This window comes from Rhagoletis zephyria, unplaced genomic scaffold (assembly GCF_001687245.7).
Source record: "Rhagoletis zephyria isolate East Lansing unplaced genomic scaffold, Rhagoletis_zephyria_1.1 Rzeph_scaffold_00094, whole genome shotgun sequence".
Classification (NCBI taxonomy): domain Eukaryota; kingdom Metazoa; phylum Arthropoda; class Insecta; order Diptera; family Tephritidae; genus Rhagoletis; species Rhagoletis zephyria.
The window spans coordinates 504,279-514,115 of NW_016157178.1; the positions used below are offsets into that span (position 1 = coordinate 504,279).

General features: G+C 37.3%; 1 protein-coding gene across 9 annotated transcripts in view; it reads right to left on the reverse strand.

Annotated features, from left to right (window-relative positions):
- LOC108375723 (small conductance calcium-activated potassium channel protein) overlaps positions 1 to 9,543 on the reverse strand; it is a 387,259-nt gene extending 377,716 nt beyond the window's left edge. For 5 of the 9 annotated variants that reach the window (XM_017631898.1, XM_017631883.1, XM_017631920.1 and 2 more), the window contains exon 1: positions 9,399 to 9,543. In XM_017631898.1, coding sequence (XP_017487387.1) covers positions 9,399 to 9,505 — 107 coding nt within the window. In that variant the 5' untranslated portion in view covers positions 9,506 to 9,543. The remainder of the gene's footprint in view (positions 1 to 9,398) is intronic. The other 4 variants (XM_017631912.1, XM_017631875.1, XM_017631905.1 and 1 more) reach the window with 2 other exon arrangements.
- Between the last annotated feature and the right edge of the window lie 294 nt (positions 9,544 to 9,837).

The window sequence follows — 9,837 nt, forward strand, 5'->3', positions numbered from 1 at the left end:
CAAAATACTCGGAGTAACATTCGACAGCCTGCTCTCCTTCTCTGCGCACTCAACCGCTATTGTCAATAAAGTACAGAGCCACAACAAGGTCCTCAAGTCGCTAGCCGGCAGTACTTGGGGCAAAGAAAAAGAAACGTTGCTGGCAACATACAAGGCAATAGGCCGGCCCGTTTTGAACTACGCAGCGCCAGTGTGGTCGCCAGGGACTAGTAGGACGCAGTGGACGAAGCTACAGACTGTACAGAACACCGCACTCAGGACAGCGACAGGATGCCTCCTGATGTCGCCTGAACACCATCTACACGGCGAAGCGCAAATGCTCCCCCTGCAAGCAGTTCCTGATCGGGAGCCACAGAAGTGGCCACCCAAGCAGACAGCTGCTTGCAGAGGAGCCCTCGCCTAGGCACGTCAGGAGGCATCTATATGAACTGACAGACGAAGTCCAGGGGTTCATCAAGCAACCTCTGGATCCGACAGCTTACCGACAGGTCCTAAACGGCATTCACAGGGACTCAGTCTCGAGTTATGTAGACTNGCACAACTTCGCTCCGGCTACTGCAGCAGGTTGAACTCCTACTTGAGTAGGTTGAATGAGGATGTGCCGAATGAGTGTCCGGCATGCGGAGAGACCCCACATGACTCGAAACATCTCTTCGCATGCCCGGAAAACCCGACAACCCTAACGGCCTTGTCCCTGTGGACAAACCCCACAGAAGCTGCACGCTTCCTAGGGTTGCCGTTAGTGGAACTTGACGACAACGACTGAGATACCAACCGTCCTGGGCGGAGTTGTTGTAGCCGCTACAACAACAACAACAACAACATAGATTTTAGCACGCAACAGGGTGACATAAAAAATAAAAAATTTATGTTCGCTTAAGTATTTCACTACATACACACTGCGTTTTTCTATACATATTAATTTTTCGTAGCAAAATTTTCGAATATGGGCATGTGTATATTTTTTAATCTTTTAAAAAAAATGTAAATGCTATAATAACTTTTTTTAAGGTAGAAAAAACAAAAAAAGGCAAATATCTTAAAAAAGGCAAAAAAAGGCATCATCAAATGTGTATATATGGAATCAGGGAAAGCTAAATCGTGGACATTCTTAATCGAATATACCCTATGGCCCGTAGTCATAGTCAAAATAAAGTCGACTTTAAAGTTAGTTGCAGCTTTTTGACATAATTTTCAATGGGATATCTGTCAAAAAAGCTGCAACTAACTTTAAAGTCGACTTTATTTTGACTATGACTACGGGCCTATATCTTTAGCAGAAAAAAGGGGTGGGCTTTAGTAGTCAGCCGCACCTTGTGTTTCAAGAAAACCAGGTGGAATTAACAAATGAAACTTGGTCAGGATGTTAAGGGAGGTATCCTCTAAAACATGTATAACTAAAAAATTTACACAATATCATTGTTTAAAAATTATTTGTTGTTAAAACTTCTTAAGTCGTTCCACTTGGTTTCCTTAACAAAAAGTGCATTTGTCACATACTTTCATATATATAAATGCACATAAACTGTACTTAATACTTTACACACTTTTATTTTATTTTATCTTGTATATAAATCACTTTAATACAACTTTTATCGACTTGTAAATTACATTGAATTGCACCCATATTTACAATACACATGGTTGCAAACTGACACATAACATGTGTTTCCATATTGTACAAAACAATGCATACAAAGAAGGCAATGTTTAAAAAGGAATACAGGGGAAATCAATAGAAAAGAAAATGAAAATTTACCGCTACTTTTACTCTGGGCGTGTATTATTATCAATGAGGGTTTCCGGTCACGAACCCCTGTGCAAAAATATTGCCCATGACGTGGGCGGTGTTGGTCCCGCCCGATTTGTATGCTTTAAGTTCGGTCGAATACAGATATGTGCAGAATACGTACACTTCTCTGATTGGAAAAATTTATATTGGGATCGATGGGGGTCTTAGTCCTGATCATAACCATAATAGACATCACAGGGGCGGCGGCCCCAGGAAGGAATTTTTGTTCCAGAAGTACTGTGAATGGTGTAATACTTTATACACTTTCAAATTATTATTTACCCTCTCTTAGTCTACACCCCTTCAATTAAGTAAAAGCATAACGGGATAGTTTTGCAGTTACTTATTTGCATTCATTCACTTATTAACAAGCTCGAAGGTGGAATACATTCCTAAAAAAGATTTATTTTATAAAATGGATTTTAGTGAAAATGGTAATATACATATTTTAAATATTAAAAATATATGCTGGTTTCCATTTTTTTATTCAGAAGATGAACTTCCATCGACAAGCGCTGGAATTCGGCATTCCAACGTGCTTTCGGCCGCTGAAGCATCTCAAATGTGGAATTTGATTAGGGTGTTTTTGGAATTGGGCACCCGCGAGCAGTGCATTGAATTTTGCGAGGCAAATGGCTTATTGTTACGCTCGCGGTTGTGCCCCATTCACAAGATCCCCATTAAAATAAATTTATCGGGAAACAATACCGCAGGCAGCTTTCGCTGCAATAAGGGGTCATGTCGAACCAAGGCCCGCATTTCCCGGACAGCAGGGACCTGGTTCGAAAGTTCGAAACTTTCGATGCCGCAGACATTTTTTTTAATGTATGCTTATGCCCAGCATTGGTCACAAGCCGCCGTGAGACTCGAAAATTATTTAAACGAGAGCACATTTTCGAGCTCTACTATTACCGACTGGTACAACTACTGCCGAGAGGCAGTCGTTTTATATGAGATCGATCACCAAGAGGAGAGGGGTAAAATTGGAGGTCCGGGGAAGATCGGCCAGATAGACGAATCGAAATTCGGGAAACGAAAGTATAAAAAGGGTATGTTGTCATTATCTATTGCTTATTATTTCAATGAAATAAGTATACAATTATTATTTTTGTATTTTAGGACGAAGAGTCGAGGGTCACTGGGTCCTTGGTATGGTGGAAGATGGGAGCGACGACCTTAGGTTAGAGGTATGTCCGGACAGTTGCGGTCCGCAGAGGTGCTCATACCCCTAATCAAAAAGCATGTGCTTCAGGGCAGAATCATTTGTACGGATTTTTGGCGCGCGTATGACTGCCTTAAAGATCACGGGTATGAGCATCGTAAGGTCAACCATAGCGACCCAGACAACCCATTCCTAGCGCCAGACGGGACCCACACCCAACGCATTGAATCCCAATGGAGAGTTGTTAAACGATTCTTCTCCAAGGATAATTATAACAACTCTTCCAATTTTGCCGATCTCCTCTTTGAGTTCATGTGGCGCAGAAGAATCGCTCGTAGACACGAGGATCCTTTTCTCAAATTATTGGATGCAATAAAATACACTTATAAGCCATAATTGTTATGCTTTTTGAATTCTACTTAGTGAGGGTTATAATCCCTAAGTGCGGCCGAAGGCCTCCTACGCAGAAAGGTGTTCTCTGCAAAAGGTGTTCAGCTCCTTTTCTTCGCAAAACAGAAAGGAGAATTCTACTACCTGAGGGTTATAATCCCTAAGTGCGGCCGAAGGCCGCCTACGCAGAAAGGTGTTCTCTGCAAAAGGTGTTCAGCTCCTCTTCTTCGCAAAACAGAAAGGAGAATTCTACTGCCTGAGGGTTATAATCCCCAAGTGCGGCCGAAGGCCGCCTACGCAGAAAGGTGTTCTCTGCAAAAGGTGTTCAGCTCCTTTTCTTCGCAAAACAGAAAGGAGAATTCTACTGCCTGAGGGTTACAATCCCTAAGAGCGGCGAAGGCCGCCTACGCAGAAAGGTGTTCTCTGCAAAAGGTGTTCAGCTCCTTTTCTTCGCAAAACAGAAAGGAGAATTCTACTGCCTGAGGGTTATAATCCCTAAGTGCGGCCGAAGGCCGCCTACGCAGAAAGGTGTTATCTGCAAAATGTGTTCAGCCCCCCCTTCTTCGTCAACACAGAAATAATAATTCTACTAAATGAAAATTCCGAATTAAAAATCCGCTTTTATTATTCAAAATTCCAGTCTGGTAGCACCAAGTTGTATGTTATTTTGCTATCTTATTCATCGTTTATATAAAACTGTAACAATAAATTATATAAGAACTATAGGGTTGCTAGAAAAAAGAGGGGTAGTTTTGAAATCAGGGGGTCCTATTCTACCCCCCCTCATCCCCCCTTTTTCTAGAATTTTCCGTCCGTCTACTAAAATTTTCCCGAAAAAAGGCAATTTCTATAAAATCCGCCCCTGCTAATAACATTGTACCACAAGATGTATTTTGAAGTTTTCTGGCAGCATTTACATTCGATTTTCGCGAAGAAAAGCCTTAAATGTACTAAACGTGCGCTCGACGTGAGTTGATACAAGTGGCGCCCAATGTAAATATGGAACCTTTAAAACTTTGATATTATCAGGAATAGGCAGGGTGTCCAGATTGTTTAAAAAAAAGCGCAATTAAAAAAAAAATCGCTAAAAATCGCCAACTTTTTTTTTAAGTAAAATTCATGAAATCGATTTAACAAATCTTTTATTTTAAAAATTAGATCTTGTTATAGTATAGTTTTTAAAACCAAAAACGAATATTATACCTTCAGAGGGTAATAATAAATAACACAAATCACTTACATATAAAAGTGATGTACACACAATTTATATTTGTTTCAACATATTTTGCAATAGGCCTGCGCAATTACTAAATTTATTATAACTCATATTAATTGATTCATGGCACAATCCGATTTTAAAAGCTCGGCGCTAAAAATTAAATAAAAACCTATAATAAGGGAGATCAGCTCTTTCCACAATTTCTTCAAAATCACTTATAGTGTCTAAATGATTTACATTTCTGTTGTTGTCATATATTGAGTTATTCAACCTTGATAACCTACTGTTTGATATTGGAAACGTTTTGCAGCAGAAACTATTAATAATTTCAAATACGAAGTAAAGCAAAATGCGAAAACAGCTCAAATTAAACAGGTTGCAACAACAACCATACACAAATACGAAAATTTTTAAACCACGATTTTGGCCGTAATTTTAAACCAATTTTGAAACCATAAAAACTCTCGTAACCTTTCCAATAGTGTTCTTGGTTTTGAAATCGGTTCGGTTGAATCGCCATACGAACGGAGACAAAATTTATATTAGCGTATTAAAATATAGATTGTATTCATTTAAAAGCACATGGCCCAAATCGCCGAAAACGAAAACGAGGGGAACAAGTTTTTCTCAGGTTTCGCAAATTTTTGATTATATCTGGGTCATATGTACATATTCTGAGGTATCAGACAATATAAATATTAACACGAATCTCTTTCTCTCAAACATGAAAATTCACTTAATCCTGAGACACCTCTAAATTAATGACAATTAAAAAAGCACAACATGAAACTAAAGGGTAGTTTATATTTAAGGACTTTTTTGCGATATATTTGCTTCTCTTCGCTGATTTGTATTACTTTGAAGTTAATAAAAAAGGACTCGACAAAAATATCAGCGATTAGCTTTCTATTTATATGAAAATGAAGTCGGCAGTATTTTTTAATGTAATGTAACAATCCAAAATATCAAAACGTTTTGTGGCGCGGAATCCACCAGGCTAAAAAACGGAAAAATTTCTTAGAAAATTTTCAGCCTTCATCACAATAAAATAAAGCAGTTTCTTATACTCTTAATTATCCAGGTGTTTTACTAATTGAATTTTCAGTTTATTTTTTATTAAGTTGGAGATAGGGCTCATTTGAAAGCAACATTGTAAACTATATAACGCATAGTTACAATTTATATTCTTTCTAACTCAAATAGGCTCAGAAAATAAAAAAAATATAAATAAAAAAACCACGAGAATTGAATTATTTCAAAGTGGCCAAAAGAAGCAAATTAAGAAGATACACGAAGAAAAAGATTTTATGATTAAATAATAAAAACCTACTGGAATTATTTAGAGTATTTTTCTAGTACTATTATTATCCTTCAAAATGCACTCTCGAACTGTGCTCTACGATTTTTCCTTCAAGATTTACGTCTACTTAAACTGCCGTGTCCTCGAATCTAACATCTCCAAACCAAGCACATGCTTTCTAACTAATTGCGTCATCTTCCAATGGCCATAGTTTCTGACGGAAAAATCGTAAAGCACCACTCGAAGGCACATTTTGAAGGGAACACTCTAAAAAAGCTGTTTAAAAATGCGACTATAAATCGAGTATATTTTTGTTTATTCTTAAAATTTTTTGATAAATTTACTCGATGAATATGTATTTTTCTCGTTTACATATTTTCGTGTGTACAAATCCAATTTGTTAGCGGCTTTACACAATTCTACGGGTGAAATCAAACAGCAGATGTGTATTTTGTAGCTTGTACACTCTTTCGTAGTAAATTTACGCACACCAAAGCAACTATATTACACTCTAAAAAGTCCGAAATTTAAGCAAACTATTCGTTGAATAATCGAGCATGTAATTTCGCGAATAATAAGGTAGGAAATCAGTAACCTACCTTTTAGGTAGGAAATCTACACAATTTTTTTTTAGAGTTTAAGCATAGTGCTAAAGTGGCCATTACAGCCGTTTTTTGTGTACTAACAGCAAAAAATGTCAATATCTTGGCGCAGTTCCAAGGTCGATCTCGAGTTCTACGAACAAAATTACTTCTGAAACGAGCTAGAGCTGCACAGCAACAGAAACTTTCAAATCTGTATTCATAATTATCATGTTCTTATTTTATTTTGATTATATGTCAAATCGCAAGTCTACTGAACTCATACTACTTATTGCATAAAACAGACTACAAGCCATTTAAAAACCTAATTATAATCTACACCTATGTATATCGCGCAGGTAACGTAACAGTACTGACCTCAAAATTCATTTAATCAGTTCAATAAATACGTAGTTCTTGAGTTATATAAGGGAAGCAGACTTTTTCGATAATATAAAGCAGCTTTAAAAAGTACGTCCAAAAATTTTAATGTAACAGTCCGCTGTTGAAACATTTATAACTCCTAAACAATAGGAGATACATACTTAAGCTTTCAGATGCAAGAAGAAAAACTATCCGAAAATTGTTTTCTAGCGAGTTGCGGCGGTATTATAAAAGCACTGTGAGCCAAAACGTATTGCAAGAGTACACATTTTGGGCCATATGATCATTTCCTTTAGTTTATAGAGACAGAAACAATCAGCACGAATCGGAATCTATTTATAATATTTATAATAAAATCGTATAACGAAGGAGCAATTACATTGTAAAAAAATAATAAGTTATGGTTCTGATATTTCGGGCCCCTTAAGAAGCACGGGCCCGGGGGCATTCAACCCTTTGCCCCTTTCCNTCTTCTTAAGAAAAACACCACAACTCCAAACGCCTACGTCCAACATTACTCTGACACCGTACAAACCTTCAAATATAAAGGCTGGCACCTCCTGTTCACTGATGGATCCAAAACCGATGTTTGCACATCATTTTCAGTAGTTGATGATAGGAGTAACACATTATCTCATGGAGCGGTAGCGGAACTATCTACTATTTTCGACGCTGAAGCTATAGCGATCCTATCCGCACTTAAGATATGTCGGGCATCCAAGAAAAAATACATAATTTGTACCGACAGTAAGTCAGTTTTCCTTGCCTCGCAAAGCCTGAATAAAAAAAATGAAATGATAATACAAATAAAACAAGAGCTCATCGCCATGAACAATAGAGTTAAAATCATGTGGGTCCCTGGACATACAAACATAGAAGGAAACGAGTGCGCTGACCGTGCAGCTAAATCAGCACACAAACACCCTGTTCATACCTTTGCGCCATGTCACAGATCATTTCTGACCAAGTCCGCCCTAGGGAAGGTAAAAAGTGAAATGACAGCCGTCTGGTCCAGATACAACCACCGATACAAGCAAGTAAATCCCAACAGAACACCCCTCAAACTTCCATGCAGTACAAACACTAAGGCAAACAAAATATACACTAGATTTCGCCTGGAGCACACCATCGCCACACACAGCTTTATACTCAATAGAGAATCGCAGCCCACTTGTCATTTCTGCAACAGCTCTCCACTCACTATCCAACATATCCTTCTGAACTGTCACGGACTAACATCTACCTATAACAAGTTTTTCAATAGTGTTTCACCCTACGTCCTCCTATCCAATCCTGCAGATAATCATGTAAATATAATGTTTAATTTTTTTAAGGAACTAGACATCCAATTTTAAATTCCATAGATCCTACTAAATACGGTTCTATTGTCATAAATTACCCATAATAATGTAATAATAGCCGATAGCCTACGTTGCTCGTGCTTTTACTTTATTTATTTTAAATTTTTATAATAAATAAATTATAATAATAATAATAATAATTTTGTTTCTATTGCAAAAACATACTTCTAACGGGTTGAAATCGATTCTCCTCTCCAAATACTACCTGTCCATTATAAACTCAAACAAGAGCAATCAATGTACCAATTTTTGCAACGTAAAAATAAAAAAATAACAGGAGAGTCACACTTCTATATGTAAAAATTTCCAAATTTTATTTCGAAACTATATGCATATTTGGCTAGAAAATATGCACGGTTAATAAATCAGCGAAAATTATGTGTCCTAATAAAAACTGTCGAGTCATGCGAAAGTTCGTACTAATTGAGAATTGCCCATATTTCAAGGGGATATATGATTTTTATTTTCTGTGGACTTGCAGATTCTTTGTACAAAGATTTTGTCTGAGAGGACCCCTAGTGAATTCTAGAAGATTTTAATCCTATAGGGGCCTTCAAAATGCGATTTTATTCCGACTTTACAAAAAAACGGTTAAAACGACCGTTTTGTGTGGAAGATAACGGTTCAAATATTCTACAAAATTATTCCTCGTACAAAATAGCAAATTTAAAATGGCCATAGCAAAGAAATTTGAGCAAAGAATGCAAAACGATTTTGAGGTTTTACTATATGGGTCTGGGTCTTTCCTGCGTTGGAAATAGACATGCATTTTTTTGGGTGACATCTGCAAACTAAATGGCGGAGTTTAGCTGTCAAAAAACTGTCAAAAATGTATAAAACAGCAATTCCCCTTTCAAAATTTTCCAGGAAAATTCTTCTTACGGGGAGTTCATAGTTGAAGGATTTCTTTCTCGGGAGAAACGAAGTTCTCGGAAAACAAACTCCTCGGGATTATTTAGAATTAGCCGGAATAAAATTAATTTAGCCCGGGTTTAATTTATAAGGACATATGATTCAAGTTGTAGACTTTAAACCCACTCGAGATCTCAAAGATCACTCCACGCGATTTTTATGAATATTTAATATTCCGCAATAGATGAGTCTAAAATGGAGGGGCACGAATTTGCACTAAATCTAAATTGGTAAAATGTACAACTAGATACACATTATAACTAAGATGATAAGTGAAAGGATTTTGGGTATACATACATTTCATACCTGGGGTAGTCAGAGTGGATACCCACTAACGCCTCGGCTGCTTCTTCGTTGCATCCGGATGAGTTTTGTTCCCGATTCGCAATAGAAGGTGTTTTCATCGAGCCAGGAATTGAGAGAGTGGATGCTGGTTTGCGGAGCTGATATATTCATCGTCCATAAAATGTGTGTACATGCAATGAAATATAGAATATTTTGGTTTCCTTATTATAAGTTGCCTTATCGAATTAAAAATGTTCACAAAAAAAGTTTATGAGTAAAAATCAATAACTAAGTATTTACTTAAGTGCATTACATAATTTATTTGGCATGAACAGTGTTGCCACATGTTTTTTCCCGAAAATCCCTGCCATCACCTAAAAAATCTCGACCTTTCCCTATGCCAAAAAAAAATCCTACAAAATTCCCTACAGTACTTTTGTCCCAGCAGCGT